This window comes from Euphorbia lathyris, chromosome 1 (assembly GCF_963576675.1).
Source record: "Euphorbia lathyris chromosome 1, ddEupLath1.1, whole genome shotgun sequence".
In the NCBI taxonomy this organism is placed as follows: domain Eukaryota; kingdom Viridiplantae; phylum Streptophyta; class Magnoliopsida; order Malpighiales; family Euphorbiaceae; genus Euphorbia; species Euphorbia lathyris.
The window spans coordinates 39,815,871-39,837,683 of record NC_088910.1 but is presented as its reverse complement, the minus strand read 5'-3'; the positions used below and the strand labels follow the sequence as shown (position 1 = coordinate 39,837,683).

Here is a 21,813-nt window from a genome sequence, read left to right as displayed (position 1 = left end):
ATTGGTTCGGGTTTGCTGTGATTTTCAGAGGTGCCAGCATAGCTGGGATGTCTGTTTTTTACACTCTCTCGCTAACCGGCCTTCAATAATAAAAAATGTGCATACATGTAGTTTTTTTATATTTTATTTATAAAGGTATATATGGTAGTTAGTGGAGGCATTTGAAGTGGTTTCAACATTATATAAATAAAACGTGGTTTTTTTTTAATTACACAAATAAATAGTGGGAATCAATTTAAGGGGTGTTTGGTTCAAACTTCGGAATCAGAATTAGAATCCGAATCGGAATGTTACGGAATCAGAATCGGAATGACTATTTATTTGTTTTGTTTGGTTTAATCCGGAATCGAAATCTAATTACTTTTAAAATTGTTTGGTTTAAATTTCACAATCGGAATAAAAATCAAAATCAAAGTGGAACAAAATTAAAATTTATTTATTTCAAACTAAAAAAATAATAATAATATATTACATTACTATATGAATTAATAAATTTAATATAGCATATTATATATAGATATAAAATAGAATGAACTGAACAGTTGTAATTGCAATATTTTTGTCCAATTTTTCCAATCTTGCCCTCAGGAATAGCAAAATGGTATTGTAATTTTTGGTTCAATTTTTCCAATCTTACCCTCAAGCATAGGAAAATGTCACCGGACCAACTTATAAAAACACCAAACCATGTTAGATGACAATGCATTATTCATCTCTCCCCCTTTCTTTTGAAGCAAACATATATTTTAATCCGGTTATTAGATTATTATTTTATAATTAAACCCTTAATATTTTAAATAATTATATTATGTCATTGATCAATTATTTTTTAATACAATATACCTCCAATCTTTTAAATGGATATATTAAGCCATTGATCAATTATATTTTTAACACATTAAATTCCTTTTGAATAAGCACAGTTATGTGAGTAATTCAAACTTTATGTTTAATATGTGTGGAATTGTCACAATACTTCAACAATCACATTGAATATAAAAATATAAAAATATATCATTATGAAAAGCTTAGAACACTTGAATTATAAGATATTTTTATTGATTTATCATATATATATATATATATTCTTATTGAGATTTGAGTTATAATATTAACAAGCGTTTCACACACTACGCCAAAACCCTCTTTAGACGACGGTTCAAAACCGTCATCCCGCACGATATAAATCTCTCACAGGGCTCGTTGCCGTCTGATAAGGCATCAGACGACGGTCGAGTTTTGTCATCTTTCGACGCGACAGACGACACGCGCTTCCTAAGCGTCTGTCATCTTTTCCATGTTACAACAACGTTCGACTTTGTTAAAACCGTAGTATTGGATAATTTCTAATGACAGCTTTTTTATATACACCGGCATTGTAGTATGTAAAACCATAGACCTTTTTCTTGTCATACGACATTTTTTATTATTGTTTGTGTCATTGTAGATAAGTTACGATAATAGTTTTCCACTTTGTTGCTGTCGTTCAAAGATGTTTCAGTTGACGTTGTTTTTAATTTTTTTGTCTTGTGCGTGGATTTCACATGACATTTTTCATTTAATCAAATGTCATAAAAGTCAATGAAATTTGACTACGTTAATTGTAAGACGACAGTCCTATTTTTTATTTATGTCATCTTAGCGTTTTAGTCATGACAGTATTTCATTAACCTGGTATCGTGTCACGCGTCATAATATGACCATTTTTTTTAATTTTGCGCTCATTCATTAATGCATTAGACGCCATATTTTTTATCCGAACTGTGTCGCATAACCTGTAACCCTTTAATGCACCTGTACATACTGCAATTGAAATTACATGATACTAATACTCCAATTACAACCAAGCTATAAACTCCATATATATAACTTAACTATCCATTATTTACATAACATGTACACCAATTGTGCACAATATATACACAGAACCAGTGGGATATCATTGTACACCAAAAAAAGACCCAAAATATGCACAACAATAGTGTACCACAAACTGATTATCATATTGTACGAAAACAGGATTACATACACAATCCATTGTCACTTCAAGTAAAGCACATGATCTGCCCATTTTGTGCGGAGATGATCCAAATCCGAATGGCTGTAAGTCAATCCACACTTGTTTATCCACTACAAAACATAAATGCTTTACTATTAGGAATTTGCTCTGTATCACTGATAACAACTGCATATATCTGAACATAATATTATTGTAATGAATTATGGTACCTTTGCAACAAAGTTTAATTCCTTATCCATGACGATCTCCCGCATATACAGCATTATCCAAAAACCACATGTTTTATCATCTCGTTGCTCAGGTATCCCCTGTGGCACGGAATATAATGGTTAGACCCCAAAAAAGACAATATACACTTGCTTGTGTAACTATAAAACTCACTAGAAGAGGTGTCATCTTCAGCTTGGTCTTCGTCACATGCTTTGGGTCTTTCTGAACATAGTAGAACTTCATCGCACTGCAACAAGTGTAACAACATGTGTGCGTATGTGAGTAACTATTTGAATATTTACTACTAGATCTAAACTTATTAAAATCTTAATTTGAAGATTCTAAACATTCTAAGCCCTAGATTTAATAAATCTCGATCTAAAGATGAATAATCAAATTCATTTATTTGGTTATTCAAGATCCAATGAACACTACTAATAATATTAATAGTATACTTTTGCATAAATGCGCTCCTTAATTTCATCATAATTGTATAACTTGAATTGGAATTTTTTTATTATTATTATTACTACCTTGAGTTCTCTGATCTTATTAGAATTTTTCTAATTTAAAAGTTTTCCTCGACTCAGCCCCACTCCTTCAACCAAGAACAAAATTATTTACATTTATTTTTGAGTTGGCTACTTTTAATTTTTGGATTGTCAAGTTTTTGAGTTCAGATATTTATTTGGTTAAGTAGACATTTAGTGGAGAAAGCCTACGTATTTGTAGTTATTATATATCTATTGTGGTAGGGATGTTGAGTCCATTAACCACTTATTCATTAGCTGTTCTTTTGCAGATTCTCTTTGGAGGGCCCTTGAGATTCATTTTGACTGCTCTTTGCCTCGTCATTCCTAATTCATCCACTTCTTCAGCACTCTTCGTAGCATTCATTTTGGCTCACAAGTGTCGATGATCTGGTGTGTTGTCGCTATCACTTGCATCTGGTTAATCTGGCATTGCATGAATGAAGCAATCTTTAAGGAAGTTTCTCCTTCTATTCGGCATTCGAAGATCACCCTCTTTCAAATGATTTGAGAGTCCTTTGCCACATCTAAAGGTTTTTGCTCTTCGCAGAGAGATGTTGTTATCTTATCCCATCTTCTGGCTTCTCCTAGGCCGCCTCCTGCTCCCAATATTATTCTGATCCATTGGCTTAAACCTCCTCCGGACTGGGTTAAAGTCAATGTGGACGGCTCTGTTTTTAGCACTCCTAGCGAGGCAGGAGCGGGAAGTATTTTTCGCAACTATCGAGGCTTTTCTAAAGGTTGTTTTGCTTTTTCTACCCCCTCTTTCTTTTGCTTATATGGCTAAATTGAGAGCTGCTATTTTCGCAATTGAACTTGCTTGGGAGAAAAATTGGCATCAGTTTTGGGTTGAGTCAGACTCAATGTACGTAGTTAATCTGCTTAAACATCGTTCCATGGATGTTCTTTGGAGTATTCGACAAGAGTGGTTGCATTGTCTCAGCATTTGCTCTAGGATGAACATTCTCTTTCCACACATCTTTAGGGAAGGAAATAGAGTTGCTGATGCATTGGGAAAGTTTGGAGTCTCTTCCTCAGTGATCAATCGGTGGCCTTCAGCTCCTGCTTTTTGCCATATGTTTATCAATGATGACATTTCTAGTATTTCACACTTGCATTTTTCTTAACTTTTCCTATCTTTTCTCCTCCCCCCTTCTTTTTGTTTGTTCTCCTTCCTTTTCTCTAGTTCAAACACTCACTTTTTTCTTTTATTAATATATTGTGGATTTGTCAGTTCTTGGGCCATGGGTGCTCACCCCGTCCAAGTTCTAACTCGTCCTAATTTCTATCAAAAAAAATATATCTACTGTAACTAGAAAAATAACTAAACTACAACCAATCACGTGGTTCAAGTGATTAAAATACAAATCAATTTAATAAAATGATGAACTTATTTTTTTTCCCCGAAGCGAAGCAATGATATCTTTCTAGTTTTATATAAAACTTGTTTAAAAAGAATCAATTGATATGTGCATACATGTAGTTTTTTTTACTTTTTTTATAAAAGTATATATGGTAGTTAGTGGAGGCATTTGAAGTGGTTTCAACATTATGTACATAAAACGTGGGGGTTTTTTTAATTGCACAAATAAATAGTGGGAATCAATTTATTTTAATTAAATTTTTTAAGAAGAGGGAATGCAATTTGATTAATGGGAAGAGAGGAGGGAATCAATAATTCTACAAATAGGGGAATGTGATTCCCATTGCTTAATTAAATTGCTAAAACCAAACATTAAGAAAGGTAATGAACCATTCCCGTTCCTATTCCCTACCAAAAAATTATCTAACCAAACACCCCCAATAGTAAACTAATCTCTAACTTTCATATCTCATATCCTATTGTAGAGTCACAGTCTTTAACTTGTTCATTCATCGTTCGAAGTCAAATATTTGTTTTGGGTTTCCTTTTGTTCCCCACTCTCTAGTTTGTCTGTCTAGTGCAATAGGATCAGAAGGTAGTGGAGTTTAGATTTTGAAGAAGTGAAACAATTTATTTTGTTATTTTTTTTATTTAAAAAGAGAGTTGAGATGAACGCTTCCTCTCAACTACAAAATTATTGATGTTGTGAGTTGAGATTATCACTGTTTGATAATTGATTTATATTATTTTTGTGGCATCTGAGAATATGACATAAACTTTGGGTTTTTGTTTATTTATATACCAAGGATGCTTTCTTTATTAAAGAAGTATGTTTGAGTTCATGATAGTCTAGATAACATTTTAAAGTTTGGCTGCAAGACGACAATATTTTTGGAATTTTTGTAATTTAAGAAGAACAAGGAGAGAGTGGAAAAAATTATTTAAAGAATTAATTTTGACCTTTGAAAAGTAAAAAATGGTGGAAAAAATTTGGATACAATTGCCCCTTGCCACATTAGCAAAACTGACAATATTAGACAAAAATCTTTTATTTGCTAACGGAGCAAACTACATGCATGTTTTTGCTTCGAAAAATATCACAATGACTGATCTGCGAAAACATGAAACCACATGAGTTTATTTTTTTCTTAAATTAGCCCTAGATAATAAAACTAATCTATTTAATCTTTCTTGTATCCTCACTATTTAGTGGTGATATATATCGTCGCACTTTTTGCACACCTTTAGAGTCGGTCCTATCAATAAAATCCAATTTTTATCAAATGTGGTAAACAAAAACAATTATCACATTTCTCCTAATTTGTTTTGAGATATATAATCCTAAAATATAAAAAGATATTTTAATATTACAATTACTTAAAATAAGATGACATTAAATAAATTTACTTAAAATAAAATAACACATTAGTATAAACATCATTACACAAATAAAATCAAATGTAACAATTTTTTCCTTTCTAGAAATAGTGCACATGCTCAAAATTATAAAAATATAGAAGTAGCATATCGTTCATATGGTTATACTTGGTAAGCATTCTTGAAAAAGAAAGGTACACATGTTAAAACTAGTTGTGTCTTTAATACTAATAAACCAATTGATATATCTCATTTGCAATTCTGAAGGAAGAATCAAAAGGCCAAAGCTGCCTTCTTTTAAGGAATGGTGAACCTAGTAGTGGAGGGAAAAAGGTGTTTGAAGGTTTGATTTTCTCTTACTATCTCCGAGAAACATCCCACCCCAATGTCGATAACTCCCCATTCCGTGAAAACTTTCCTGAGGTTCCTCTTGCAAGAGTCTTTTGCAATGGAGAAATCGGACGAGGTTCTTCGAGCTCAATAAGTCAGGAAGACGATGAAGCAAACTCTGCTCGTTGTTGTCTGCACTACCATAACACAGTATACTTGGCATTATCATATACTCCACCAACTTTAGAGCATTAAATCTGGCTATAGTTTCCTTGCCTAATTATGGAGCAGAGCTAAGTATGGGTTGAAATGTACAAAGGGAATTTAAATATGGGTTGAAATCTATAAAGGCAAAGTCATTCTGCCCCTCTACTAGCTAGCTGAGCAATGCATTGATAGATGGCTTAGGAAACTCAATCTTGACATTCTGATTGTTTGGTTTATAAACATTCAAGCTTGGATGTAATAGTTAATGAAAGTTTGTATGTTATGTATGAGAGTGAATTGAATATTTTTCTAAGTTTTGCTGAATAATATTAACATTTCAAATATATTGTTGCCAAGTTCAGAATTACATAATAAGAATAACATTTCTTCCACCGTATTCAAATATTGATAATTAATACCAACAGAAATATCAGAATAAAACCCAAATCACTCAGGCTAATAACCTCAAAAGAAGGTTCTAATTAATTTCGAAACATTCTACCATAGAAGCAACTTCAATGTCGAGGTTTTGTCTAGCAAGGATGTTAAGGAAAACTAGAATTACGCTCTGCTAGCTTGAAAATTTATTGAAAGAAAAAAACAAAGCAACATGAATTCTATATTGAAAGAAAAAATCAAAGCCAAATGAGCAATTTCAGCATGTGCAAAGCGAAGATAACTGAACAATACATAGTTCACACCTGAACATGGACCATAGAGTGGAAAGCCGAGAGAAATCTACAGTTCTATCTAGGGATGGCAACGGGTACCCTACCCGCGGGTACCCGGCACTACCCGACCTTAATAGGACTACCCGTATCCTATATAAAAGAGTATGGGAAGACCCCCTAGGGTACCCGTTACCCGTCATAATTTTTTATATATTAAAAAATATTATTGTGTTTTAGATGTAAGATGTGAGATTTGAATACCAACCTTTTGTTCTTCGACCATTAAGTGATAACACTCACTACAAGAAATCGTTCATTTTGTGGGAAAATATTCGCCACTAAATACTATTTTTTCGCCATAAAAGTACTTAGTGGCGAAACCGGAGTTCGTCCTCAATTCACCATCCTATAGGTGCTATGGCTGCACAAAACTAACCGGAAAATCGAAAAACCGATTTTCGAAACCGAAACCAAACCGAAAAATAGGTTAACCGTAACCGATGGACTAGTTTATGGTTTTTATTTTAAAAACCGATGGTTAACCGAAACCGAAAAATAAACCGATTATGTATTAATACACATAAAACTAGTATAAATATATGTAGAAATTTAATTATCAATCTATAAATATACATATTTATATTTAATTTTTAAGTTAAAAATATCAAAATAACTTAAAACTTATTTGTTTTGGCAATTTTGTTAATTAAATTTGAAGTTACATATTTTTATTTAATATTTAAATAATTATATATTTATTTTAAAGTGAATAATTAAAGATGTAAAATGATATTTGCTACGAAAAGTCACTAATGGTTAACCGACCGAAATATAGGTTAACCGACCGAAGTTTATATTAACCGAAATACGGTTAACCGAATTAAATGGACTGGTTAATGGTTTTTGTTAATGGACTGGTTAACCGACCATGTGCACCCCTAATAGGTGCCACAATAGGTATTTGTAGCGATCCACATTTTCGCCACAATTGGGTATTATATTGTGGCGAACCATATATCCTCACTAGGGGTGTTCATAGGTCGGTTCGGTTTAAAAACCGAACCGAACCGAAATAACCGAAAACCGAATAACACCTAAAATGAGAACCGAACCTAACCGAATAATATTAGTAAACCGAACCGAACCGAACTGATTATTTCGATCGGTTCGGTTCGGTTTTTGATTTTAACACATGCTAACTAGTTAAAATAAAAAATAAATTAATATTTATAAGTTTTAATTAATTTAGTTTAATCTAAAGTCTAAAAAATAGTTACGCAAGTGGTATAAAACATAAAATTTATGCAAAGTTTAAAAATTAAAAATAAAACTTTATTAAAATGTAATTACAAACCTTCTACGACCACAATTCGCATTACAACCATAATTTGAACTAATGTTATTGATTTGATCAGTATTAGTACAATGTTTGAACAGTATTAATGTATTTTTCTTAGTAGAATAATATTAATGTATTAGACTTAACATTAATAAAAAAAAATTATAAATAGTTACGTTCTTTGTTCTTTGGATGGTCGGAGGAAAATGCAAAGTCTAGGTCATATAAAGTCTCTACCTAAATTATAAATCTAATTATTCTCTATTTCGGTTATTTTGTCATAAAAACCGAACCGACCGATATTACCGATATTGTTAAATATTTAAAACCGAAACTGAACCTAATAGACCGAAAACCGAACCGAAAAATCGAAATTCATCGGTTCGGTCGGTTATTTCGGTTCGGTTCGGTTTTTGAACACCCCTAATCCTCACTCATATCATATATTTCCCCACAGATATGATATTTCATTCGGTTTGATATTTTGTTTTGTGGGAAACAAATTCGTCATAATATATTATAGGGAATATATATTTCGCCATTGATGAGTGACATTGTGTGATGAAACTTTCGTCACAATTGATATATATGTTATGGGGAATATGTTTTTCACCACTCATAAGTTGTATTCTGTGATGAAAAATTCGCCACTATTGATTTATATTTTATGGGGAATATTTTCGCCATCGATTATATGTATTTTATGACAAAAAAAAATCCCCACAAATAAACTATGTTATGTGGTAAAATACAACTTCGACACAATAAGAATATGTAACTGTGTGCAAAAAAAATCGCCACAAAACATAGATAATTTGTGTGGAAATAAATTTCTTATATATATATATATATATTAATGGGATAATTTAATTCCAAATTCATCAATTTTTTTAATTAATTTAAATAGACATTTCTAATAAAATATATGTTAATAAAATTAATAACAGTAAAAGTTTATAAATTAAACCATCATAATAAAACAAAATACATCGTTAAATATCATAAAGTTTGAACTTAATCTTAGGATTTAACAACTTTACAAAATGCACTAACTAGCTATGGTAGTGTCTCAAAAAACTACATCAAGTTCAACTTAATATTAATGCTAGGACACTTACAAAATACCAATGTGTCACTAACTAGCTATGGTAGTGTGTCAAAAAATTACACCAAGTTCAACTTAATATTAATGTTAAAACAATGACAAAATACCAATGTGTCCGTCAATAACTTTGAACTTGAAACCTGTCAAAAACAAAATAACAATAATTTCACCTTAATATCGCACTATCAACATTGTTAATATTGAATATATAAAAAAATTAAAATATGCATACCGTATTCAAACAAAAAATTGTCCATCAATATATATTGTGAGCGAACCTTGAATCATTTTTCTTTCTTGATTCTCCTATTTAAGAATGAATCACACAAACTTTTTAATAGAGTTACACACGTGATTAACAAACTTCAACTTTATAATCCTTTAATAAACTTCAACTCTATATTCCTTAAACATGAAATTCAAACCTTTTTGTAACTTGAACATTGGTTGCAGTAGGTGTTCCGATATTGTTGTTCAAGTAAGGCTTATTCTTGAAGTCTAAAACAAATAATAAAAGTAAATAATTTTTTTTTATTTGAAGACTGACAAACAGGAGAGGCAAAGAGCGGACATCCCAACGAGGTTGGCACCCCCACTCGTAGGCCTTAACCCTGTGCCAATTTTATTAAAAAGGGAAAGAAAATTACAAAAGATGAAATGAAGAAAGTCTGGCTAGGTAAAGCGGTAGTTAGCTCGCCCACCTAGATTACATAAATAAACAGAAGTGCAAAACGTAGGGATGGTATCCCACCAAACCATATCAGTAGCTGTTCGTCCAAAATTGGTGAGAAAGTCAGCTACTTGGTTTCCCTCTCTGAAGATATGCGTGATGACAACGGACATTGAATCAAGTTGAGTGATACATTTGTTCCAATCTTGCCGCAATGACCATGGCACCTGCTGGTCGCGTAGTTTAAGCAACCGAACCACATATAACGAGTCACTTTCCACCCACAGTTTGAACCACCCTCGCTCAAAGGCGCTGTTGATTGCAAAGATGGCGGCTGAGAGTTCCGCAGCGAAAGCAGTCGAGTGATCAGTCGGATAAGCAAAGGCTCCCATAAACATGCCATGTTCTGACCTGTATATTCCACCACTACCCGCCGAGCTACTCGTGACTGAGGCGTCGGTATTTACTTTGATCCATCCTTCTGGCGGCGGTTGCCAGTAAACCGGCATGATCCGAGGAGCGCGATGAAATCGCTGAGATAGCCCAAGCTCATTCACAATCTGTAATTCAACAGTGGAGTTCCACATTGCCCCAGTGTCCAGTCTTCCTGATTCTCGGATAAGGCACCATATTCGACGCAAAGTTAGTGAAATGCACGGAGTAGCTTCATCAAATATTATCTGGTTCCTGGTAAACCATAAAACCCAAACCACATTGACTATTGCAGCTGACCATAGGGCTGTCACCTGAGGGCTGAATTTCTGCTTTAGCGCCTCTAAAATTAGCCACTTAACCGAAGACGTCGTGTCTAAGCTTCTTCCAAAAAGGGATTCAATTGCCAGCCAGACCTGCTTAGAGAACGGGCAAGAAACGAAGAGATGATCCGCACTCTCTTCAGCTGCAGCACAGAAACTACAGCGAGACACAATGATACAGCCACACCGTCTTAGTCGGTCATGTGTCGGAAGCGGAGGTAAGCCATGCCAGCCCGTGTCATTGAGGAAGTCCCCAACTAAATCATGACGACTATTACGGGTTCGCCTGTCAATTTCAGCCTGTTCAGCAATCGATGGCCTTATCCAGTCTCCGTTCCAAAAGCTTAGCTGTGATCTTCTACCAATCCACCAGAAACAGTGTCGGCGAATCAGATCATAAACCAGTTTGACGGAACCCCATACGATCGAATTAACAACCACTCGCAGAAGCCCTGCGCGATTGATAAATCTGGTTCGTAGGAGTGAAGCCAAAAGACTCCCCTTGCAGAATTCCCCAAGCAATTTTCCCAAGCATCGCCATGTTCATGACGCTCAAATCCTTAACCCCAAGGCCACCTGCATTGACCGGCTTACAACATTCTTTCCAAGGGACAGTTACTAATTTTTTGGTGTCGATTGAGCCTGTCCAGATAAAATTCCGCATGCAGCGATTCATGTGGTGAATTAACTTGGCAGGCCATTTGTAGATGATAAAGGAATGTATAAAACTTCCAGTGATTACTGAGTTAACTAGAGCCACTCTACCGCCCATAGACAGACAGCTACCCTTCCAGCGGGCGAATTGCGTTAGAATTTTATCCATTAGACCCTGCAGATGCCGACGGCGTGGTAAACCATAGAACAAAGGGATACCTAAGTATCTGAATGGTAGCTGACCTTGTCGAATCCCAATAATGCTCGCCAGGCGGTTAGCACGTTGTGTTGAGATTGAATCCCCCAAGAAGATTTCAGACTTATTCCAATTGACGTCCTGTCCCGAGATAGCCCCATATGTCAAGAAAGCATCTCTGATGGCGTTAATATTTCTAACCGAGGCTTTACAGAACAGTAACACATCATCAGCATATAGCAGATGCGTTGGGAAAGCAGTATTCCTTGTGTAGTCCATCGAAATCAAGACGCCAGTGGCCCCTAGTCTCAGAAGAAGTCGGCTAAGGAAGTCTTCTGCCAAGCCGAACAAGATTGGTGACAGAGGATCTCCCTGCCTGACCCCTCTTGAACATTTGATGTACCCAGTGACTGTAGAGCCCGTTAGGAACGAGATCCTAGCTGAAGACAATATTCAGAAGCTAGTCCCTAAACTGCAGTGAGAAACCAAAGGCATCCAGAACGAGTAAAAAGTTCCAATCCAAGGTGTCGAAGGCCTTTTTAATATCAATCTTGAGCGCCATATTACCCCCAAAGCATCGTTTCCTCAGCATGTTGGTGCCTTCGGACGCTAAAGCCATACACTAATGTATGCTACGGCCAGGAATGAAGCCAAATTGATTTTCCGATACGACCTTGGATGCAATTACCGCGAGCCTATCAGCCAATACCTTTGAAATAACTTTATAGCAGAAATTGCTCATTGCAATTGGTCTATAATGCTCGATAGACAGGGCATTATCCACTTTAGGCAACAAAACCATGAGGCTTGAATTCATACCTGGCAGTACCGAACCCGAGCTAAAGAAACTCTTGACCATTTCAAAGACGTCCTACCCCACAATGTCCCAGAATGCCTGATAGAATGCTCCAGTGAAGCCGTCAGGCCCTAGCGCGCTCCCTTTATCCATATCAAAAACAACTTTACGCACTTCCAAAATATCCAGACAAGTAGTCAGGAAAGCATTATCCGAGTCAGTAACAAGTCGCGGAATGATGTCTGCAATAAGCCGTTCATCCTCTCGCAAACTAGCATTCGACTGAAACAGCCCGGAGTAAAACTCAGCAATGTGCGCGTTTATCTGATCCTGATCCATTTCCAGCTGATTATTAATCTGTAAAATGGTGATACCCGGAGTGGCTGTCCTGATTTTAGCCATCCTATGGAAAAAGGCGCTATTACGATCCCCGTCTTGTAACCAGCGTATCCTGCTCTTGTCATGCAGAAAAATCTCTTTCCTGTGTAGGGCCGTATCCAGAAGCGAGTGCGCAGCAAGCTCTTGCTCCTTCCGATCCTCTGAAAAACCAAAATGTGCAATGTCCGCTTGGGCCTGGGAAAGAGCCCTATCAGCGGCTGCTATGTTAACATCCAGATTTCCAAACACTTGCGTGTTCCACCTTCGGAGAATAGGACGAAGCAACCTCAGTTTAGTGCAAAACCGTTGCATAGGCGGGAGTCGTATCTCAGTTTCCTTCCAGAATTTGGTAATAGTCTCACGCAGATCAGGATGTGTGATCCACATCGTCTAAAAATGGAAACGGGCAGGCAACATCTGACGGACTGCGCCTCGAAGGAGGAGCGGGCTGTGATCAAAGTGATGCCTGGAGAGCGCAGTGCTACTGAAAGAATCCCAAACATCAGAGAATTCAGAGGATACTAGTACCCTATCCAGCCGGCTTTCAACCCTTGCTGATCTGTGCCTACCATTGCACCAGGTATAAAAGAGGCCTTGCGAGTTTATATCAATGAGGGAACCATCTTCAATAAAGTTACGAAAGTCCCGGCACGGTCTTGAAGCCGGAGATCTCCCAGTTTTTTCATGCGAGCCGAGAATAGCGTTGAAATCCCCTAGCACTGCCCACGGACCGGGAAGGCGGCTTCTCATTTCAATCAATCCCTGATACATCTCAGCCCTCCTGTTTGCCCAAACACTCCCATATACCAGCCCAACATAGTTAGAAGTTCCTCTGATCTGTACATTCAGTAGAACAAATTGTTCCTGTGATAGAAGCATAGTAGTCGAGCTTCTCATTCTAGAGGTAACCAGAACCCAAATTGAAGGGGGATCCTTCTGGTTCGTTGCCACACAGTGCATATCCAAGCAATTCCAAAAAGAGCTACGAATAACATTGAAATTAACCATTGGTTCCACTAAGCATAAAATGTCTGGTTTATGTAGATTACATAAATATACAAGGTGCCGCTGGGTATCCAGGTTGTGGATGCCTCTACAGTTCCAATAGAGAACGTTCATTTAAAACAGCTTGGGATTTTACTGACCCGTTTGACACGAGTTGTGGTGTTATTTTCTTTCCCGTTGTCTCTGTGCTTACTACTCTTGACTGTTTCCCAAGAACTATCGTCAGTAAGATCAGCCCATGATTTCTTTGCGGATTCACAATTCTGTACCTTTGGGATATTACCGACTCCTGCTGAGGGAGGGCGTTCTACAGAACCCGAATCCACCAGCGGGGAACGCAATTGCGGACTTCCCATTAGCAAGTCGTCCATCTTCAGTTGTTGCCTGTCCATTAACTCGGTTTCCGGATGAATCTGATGTTCTATGTCTTCCAGTTGTAACGGTTGTGGGTCCTCCTGCTGAGGCTGCAAATCATTTAGGATGCGATTGGTAACTTCCTTAACTGTGACTTCTGTCTGCACTGGTTGCTTCTTCTTTTCCACTACAACTGTTGGGCCTGCCCTTCTATCAACTTCAGCTGGCTTCTTATTTCGTTTACAGTCATAGGCCATGTGGCCAATATTCGAGCAGACTCGACAAAAGCTTGGAAGCTTTTCATACACAACTTCAATCCATATCTGTTTTCCGTTTCTTTCAATGCCCAATTTTGTAGGCAGTTCAGTGTTAAGAACCACATCAATGAGCATTCGAGCGAAGTGACCAAAATCGCCCTCCAATGTGGCTTTGTCAATACGAATTAAACCTCCAATACCCTTGGCTATGTCAGATAAGATCTGTGCATCCCAATATTCCCATGGTAGCGAATAAAGACGAGTCCATACCTAGGCATTAGTTGATTTCTCAGCGAAAGGATCAAAATCGGGTGCCCACGGCTGCAACCTGAATGTGTCAGGTTTTACGTTTATAATGCCTTTGGAGAAGACACTGTTCTTCATCTCTGTAGATCCCAGAATTACATGATAGAAGCCACGCCCAATGGAAACCAGACGCCAATGATTCTGCAACCCCCATACTTTGGTTAGCGCCTGCTTTAGATCTGTAACCTTCCAAGGGGAATCCCCTTTATTCAGAATTAATCTTCCGATTAAAGAAGAAGAGCACATAGCGACCCGCCTGTCATACGCTGCTTGAGTGATTCGGACTGTCTTGATTCCACCAATTTCCGATATGGTGGCCGAGGAAGATGGCGCTTCACTGGCATTTGTTTTCAAAGCTCCCGCGTAGGAGCGGTGATTTGGAGGCTTTGTTATAATCGATTCACTCGTCGGAGGAGAGGATCGTAACTTTGGATTGAAAAGAACTCTAATGTCGCAGTAGTCATCTAGCGAAAGGGGAGGCGCAACGGCCGGAGAGGCCATCGCCACCGTGAGCGTTATCGCAGCCGTTCAGCAGGCGGCGGCGGCGGCTAGGTTTTTCTTAGACTAAGATTTTCCTCAATAAAAGTAAATAAATTAGAACAGTACATATTAGATAAACTGTGGTAGAAAATGTCATATATAGATACGTACGGACTGCGCGGATGTGAAGCATATAGCTCTCTGCATCAATGAATCTACCATCGCAGCTTTGGCAGGTGTAATAAAACTAAAAAAATGATGAGACAAAAGGTTGGCAAATAGCATGAATATACCAAAAATTAGTTAAAAAATAGTTAGTTTCAAGAACACGAAGTAATTAAACACATCTTTAGGACACTTGCAGAACATTTAATAATAGTTGTGGAAGAACACCTCAAAATAAGTCCATTTGATGTCATAATTAACTTGCATTTAAATTATCAATATGGAAGGCAATTTATTTTCTTAAGCGGCTCAAAATCTATTCTGGCAACAGGAAGTTCAACAATAACTGACTGCACCTATACCACATATAGAGATAAATATTATGCAGTATCCTGGAACAATGCTAACTGAATATCATCCTGAGTAGTTTTCTCAAGATATGGCTGTACCATTTTTTCCTCTGAACTAATGAGTAAATTACTACTATATTTATACTAGTAAATATACTAATAAACAATATTTTGAACTAATCAAGTTCTAAACTGGTATAAATATACCATTACTTTACTTTATATTTATACTAGTAAACTGGTATGTTTACAGGTGTATTATTAAACCACCAAACTGGTTTAAACCATTAAACTGGTATATAATAATAAACCAGTTTACTAGTTTAATAATAAACCATTAAACTACTGGTATATTAAATCAGTAAACTGGTATAATTATGTGTAATATTATTTAGAAAGAATGCTAATTAACATTAGAAGTTGCATATATACCTCATCTGTTTTTGTTTTATCAGAATTTTGACGCATGGTTTGCTAAGGAGGAGTCACAGATTGATTTTTGGACTGTCAAAATGAAATAAATCATATGATATATTGAAGTAGCTAGTAAGCATGTAGTAATAAAATCGTATCAAAAAGATAAAGGAATAATACTAATTAACATTACTAACATTAGAAATTGCATATATACCTTATCTGTTTTTGTTTCATCAGAATTACCATGCATGGTTTGCTGAGGAGGAGTCACTGATTGATTTTTGGACTGTCAAAATAAAATAAATCACATGATATATTGAAGTAGCTAGTAAGCATGTAGTAGTAAAAAAGATAAAGGAAGAATACTTATTAACATTACATATATACCTCATTGTTTCCCGTTTTATCAGAGATTGCATGGATGGTTTCGTGAGGAGCACTCGAAGAATTATTTTTGGACTGTCCAAATAAAAAAAAAAATCACTTGATATATATTGAAGAAGTAGTAAAAAAAATCACACTAAACAACTAAAGGAAGAATACTAATAGAACTAGTTTGAGCTTCCATCAATATTGCTAACTTTTCAGTCATTAGTAGTTGCAACTCATATCTCAAAGCTTTCTTCTCTTTGTCGAATTCAGCTAACACTTGTTTCTGAATTTCATCTTTTTTGGTTTTAGAGAATTCTTCGAATCGTTGGTTCATCTCCTATTTTTTTTGTTTAGAGAATTCTTCAAGTCGTTGGTTTCCCCCTTCTTGTATTAGATCCTTCATATGAGCTGTATTCACACAGTTATGTAGGGTATGATGGTTACCATGTTTGAGTGGAGGAGGCCCCTCTCATAGTCCTCTTACATAACTTGATTCATGGCCAAAAACTTGAGTGTAAACTTCAACTATTGTCAGATTGTCAACCTCATTCTGTTCAATTTGAGCAGTATGTAATTCTTCCATCTTTTTGTATGCTTCCTCTGCCTTGTCAGCCCACTCCCCATTTTTCTTTTTCCTTTCCTTCTCCCAAAGCTTCATATATTCTGGACGTTCATCTTGATCATCATTAGTATTTCTCTACATATAGATTATTAAAAATTCTGATTATAATGAAGATTATAATGCATTATCAAGGAAGGGTTAATACAATATCAAATTATAGTTACCATTTCATATAAAGTTTGCACCACAGATTTGGTTCCAACACAAGCTGGCATTCCTTGTTTATTTCGATTCTCCGTATTCACTTCACTTATATGCTACGCACATATATCCAAAATTAGAAAACACATATACAACCATAGATATAGACAGTAAATTGTAATGATTTTACTTACCCTGAATTTTGATGAACCCCAATATTGTTCTACCAACCATTTCCAATCATCAAGGTCAACATCATCCAGACAATTTGAAAGACGTTCTTGATCAGTTTTGAACTTTCGATAAATTTTCCTCAAGTTATAGCGCCAGTTTCTATAAAGTCTCATTAACATCCTCTGAATAGCAATCATGACATAAGTCTCATTTGGGAACACATACAGTTCCTAACAATGAGATTGCAAATTTAAAGATATGATTACTTAAAACTAAACCTTTAAAATCAAGTAAATACCTTAAACAAATTATACAAAAAAAGTTTACACTAAATCAATAAACTCTGATACTATATACCAATAAAATGCATTAAACGGTTGTAATAACCAGTTTACTGTAAACTAGTACTGCAGTAAACTAGTTTAACCAGTTTACTGCAGTAAACGACTTACCAGTTTACTGCAGTAAATTAGTTACCCAATTTACTGTAAAACTGGTGTAATAACTAGTTACTGCAGTAAACTAGCTTCACTAGTTTACATTAAACTAGCTTAACTAGTTTACAGTAAACTAGTTACCAGTTTACTGAATACCAAAAGTTTACTGCAATAAATTGGTTTACAAACTAGAAAAAAAAGTAGAAAAATGAAACTAACATAAATTAGATAAAAGAAACTAACATAAACTTTGTCCATTAACTTTTCTCGCAAATCGTAATCAATGTCAGTCCATTTTAAAGCTTTAAGCGGGAGGATTTGCTTAACCATGTAGCTTGTCTCTGTAATGAACTGTTGAGCATGTTCTCCAACCACACGTCGTAAACATGGAGGTATATCAATCTCAACTCGTCCCCCTTTTCGGTCTCTAATTTTCTTCCATTTAGCACCTCGAGTGTTTCCACGTTTACCTTTTGTCACTGTGATTGATCATAGTAAAACTCAGAATCAAAAGTGAATAATATTAATAACTCAGAAATAAAATTCCAATACCAATAAGATGGTGGTGTTAGAGACAAATACCTTGATTTTCCGCTAGAGAATTTCCCGACGCAGCCTCCATATCAAAGACTAAAAACAGCTGTCATATTAATGAAATAACGAATGCTAAAGGAAACTCAAGAAAAATTCACATTAATAATGAAAAGCTACCATTCCCCATAAATAAATGTACATTCACATGGATAATGAAATGAAAATTCATTCATAAATAAATGAACATTCCCATTGATAATGAAAATTCATAAATAAATGACCATTCCCATTGATAATGAAAATTCATTAATAATCACTATCATCATCATCTTCTGCAAATTCTTCCTCACTTTCTTCTTCTTCAGTGGACTTGATTGATGTCTCCTCTTGATCACTCATATGCCTAATATTGATATCAACATCCTCTTCATCAATGAAGTTTCTAATATCATCAAAACTTTTGCTAATACATTTATTAACAGGGTCTCAACAATTATTTCTGGAGGTAAGTCATCTCTCACCAAGGACATTGTAGAATCATCATCCTCAATAATGGAGTATTCTAAACTTTCACCATAATTATGCCTAGTATTATCATCTTGAGCATCATAATTTGGCACATCAACTAAATTTCGAGGAATTGTTTTCACCACAACTTGCCAATTCGAATTCAATTGATCACTTACATAGTATACTTGCGCTACTTGGCTTGACAAGACAAATGGTTCATCCACTTGTAAAAACTTTGACATATTTAGAGTGATAAGGCCATTTTGATCTCGCTTTATACCCCTTTGAGCATCATAGACATCATGCAGGAATCATACAAAAACGCAAAAATAATACATAACACCCAATAATATAGTTTATGATTATCAAAAAATAATATCGAAGTTAGTATTATTACGAACTTCATATAAATCTATACATCTCAAGAGAAGGAAAGAAAAAAAAATTCATCAGCAAGAACAAGAAAAACAAATAAACAATAATAAGAATGGAGGACTTATATGGTAAGAATAAAATACTAGAGGTTGAGTAGTTTAGTCTCATTAATAGGCACCATGTTCACTCTTAAATCTTAACTCAAACTCTTGTAACATTTTCATCTCTGTCTAAATCAGACAAAACCCCTTCACCAATCTTTTTTAACTTCATTTACACAAACTAGGAACTTCATCATACCCCATATAACTAACCTCACTTTCCCTTCATATCTACTAAATATTAATAAAATGGAACAAACCCACCACAGGAATCAAGCAAAGGAAAGGAAACACCAAAAGCTAGCTCTCTTCTATTAAATGAGCAAATAATAATAACAAAACAAATCTCTTTAGACCTCTAATCTTTTCGATTTTTATGCATTGAGCCATTTAGATTTCAATTTGACACATTACTCATGGACTCATTACAATAAAACCCATACTACCCAAAATTACCTGGAACCAAATCAGTTACTCACTTACACAATTCTTAAAAAATTATAGGAATTTGAACTTACAACTTAGAGAGATGTCGCAATTCATCTATCGTGATTGAAGTGAAAGGGAGACGAAAAGTGTGGGTTGCCAGAGAATAATTTAAGTGAAGGAGAATGGTCATGGATGAACCCTAACTTTTGTATTTGTCTGTGTTTTCTTGAGTGAGTGAAGGAGGGTCTCTATTTTCTTGAGTGAGTGAATGAGGGCCCATGTGATTTACTCATAGCTCAAGATCAAAGTAACATATACAATTGTTATGAACCTTAGATCTAAAAGGAAAAAAGCATCTAAAAACAGAGATCTAAGTTAACGGATGAACTAAAACTATTTTTTTCATTTGAAAGCACAACTTTTAGCTTCTTCAACTCCAAAGTGCAGTCATTCAATAATGCACCTGCATAATGTAATTACATATGAACATACTTACATACACAAATATATATATACAACCATTGACTTTTATTACAGAACTATGTAAAGTAGAAGAAATGCACAAGGCTTATTATTCAAACATAGTATGAATTTAAGGAATTACAGGCAAAAGGAAAAGACATACGGCTTAACCTGCAACCTCAATCCAACAATTCCCTTGAAACAATAAAAACATTTGTCTAAGAAAAACAATGTAAACTATCATATCCATAGAATGCCATGAAATTAGAGAAAGAATCCATATGACCAAACCTAATTAATTTCAAATTCAAGCTTAGTTGAGTCTTCTGCAAATTTTAATAATGGTTAAATATGTAAAACATGGGAAATTTTGCTAAGACCAAAGGTGTTGCCTTTATTTGTTTATTTTATTATTGGAATACAAAATTAAAATAAAGAAACTAACGTAATTGAATCCAAAGGAACAAACAAGTAATGAAGTTTATAAGAGACACTGAATACCTGAACTAGGGATTCGCTTCTTGTAGAACACGGAGGCGTAAAGAGGCAATGGTAGGAAGAGGAGATAAGAGCGAATGCTGATTAGGTACGTCTGTTCCAAAAGGATTACCTACATCTGTTCCAAACAAGTAAAGGAAAAACATGGAAAAATCTAAGAGATTCAGCACTAGATATATGAAAGTTATTTTGTTCGACATAACCTAGAGTTCCGTACAACACATTTCGTTCAACACATTTAGTAGATTTGCAAATCGGTTAACATAGTAGATTTTGCTTTCTCTAATTGATTTGTGAAGATGAAAGAAAAAGAGAAAGAAAGAAATCATACCAGAAGAATTCCATTTTGCTTTATCTGATGAATTTGGGAAGAAGAACGAGAAAGAGACAGTGACCAGTCTATTTTGCTTTCTCAACTTTATGTCAGGTGAGAAGAAAGAGAAAGAGAGTCTTTGAGTGTATTTTCGTTTAGCGCGTGAATCTGGCGCCTAAAATTTTAGAGTTTATGTGGCGAATTAGTCGAGTTCCTCACTAAAATATATCCTTCTTTTATGGGGAAATCTCTGAATTCGCCACAAATATATATATATATCTTTTATGGGAAAATATCCGAATTCGCCACAAATATATATATAATTTTAGGGATAAGGTACCAAAATAGGCCTAAGGTTTTTGGCTGATTTAGGCTCAACGTTCAAAATAGCACTAATTTAACCTTAACTTTTACAACATAATATCAATTTAGGCTTAACGTTTACAATATAACATCAATTTAAGCATCACGTACAAAATAGCACCAATATAGGCTTAACGTTTACAAAATAATATGAATTTAAGCTTAACGTTTACAAAATATATACAATTTAAGCTAAACATCATAATTAAATTAATCATATGATATTCTTTCCCTATTAACTCTATAACTAAATAAAAAGATAACATATAAAGTTAATAGGAAAAGAATATAATATGGTTAATTTAATTGTGACATTTAGCTTAAATTGGATATATTTTGTAAACATTAAGCTTAAATTCGTATTGTTTTGTAAACGTTAAGGCTATTTTATATGTGTGGCCTAAATTGATGTTATACTGTAAACATTAAGCCTAAATTGATATTATGTTGTAAACGTTAAGCCTATATTGGTGTTATTTTGAACGTTAAGCCTAAATTGGTACTTCTCCAAAAACCTTAGGCCTATTTTGGTACCTTATCCCATAAT

At 35.1% G+C, this 21,813-nt stretch overlaps 1 protein-coding gene across 12 annotated transcripts; it reads right to left on the bottom strand.

The window, feature by feature from the left end:
- Window positions 1-16,149: 16,149 nt before the first annotated feature.
- Window positions 16,150-21,101, bottom strand: LOC136229185 (uncharacterized). Of its 12 annotated transcripts, none has more exons than XM_066017796.1 (11): window positions 20,922-21,100; window positions 20,594-20,708; window positions 19,720-20,093; window positions 18,902-19,007; window positions 18,264-18,321; window positions 17,925-18,160; window positions 17,265-17,474; window positions 17,094-17,186; window positions 16,517-17,004; window positions 16,323-16,394; window positions 16,150-16,221 (listed from the first exon to the last, which is right to left on the bottom strand). In XM_066017796.1, exons 3-9 carry the CDS (start codon window positions 19,818-19,820, stop codon window positions 16,777-16,779), a joined length of 1,032 nt encoding a protein of 343 aa, XP_065873868.1. In that variant the 5' UTR covers window positions 19,821-20,093; window positions 20,594-20,708; window positions 20,922-21,100; the 3' UTR covers window positions 16,150-16,221; window positions 16,323-16,394; window positions 16,517-16,776. The 12 variants fall into 12 exon arrangements, with proteins under 12 accessions (XP_065873868.1, XP_065873877.1, XP_065873885.1 ...); XM_066017805.1 differs by having other exon boundaries at window positions 16,752-17,004; XM_066017813.1 differs by having other exon boundaries at window positions 16,323-17,004; window positions 17,265-17,426; window positions 20,922-21,101.
- Between the last annotated feature and the right edge of the window lie 712 nt (window positions 21,102-21,813).

Bases quoted from the DNA above. Each gene is read 5' to 3' on its own strand.
- LOC136229185 (XM_066017788.1), bottom strand. From the start codon at position 19,820: ATGACCATTCTCCTTCACTTAAATTATTCTCTGGCAACCCACACTTTT. The intron at 19,008-19,719 runs GTAAGTTCAAAT...TGATGCTCAAAG, and splicing joins TTGCGACATCTCTCTAAGTT to GGGTATAAAGCGAGATCAAA. The intron at 18,322-18,901 runs GTAAGTGATCAA...TTAATATGACAG, and splicing joins AAGTAGCGCAAGTATACTAT to CTGTTTTTAGTCTTTGATAT.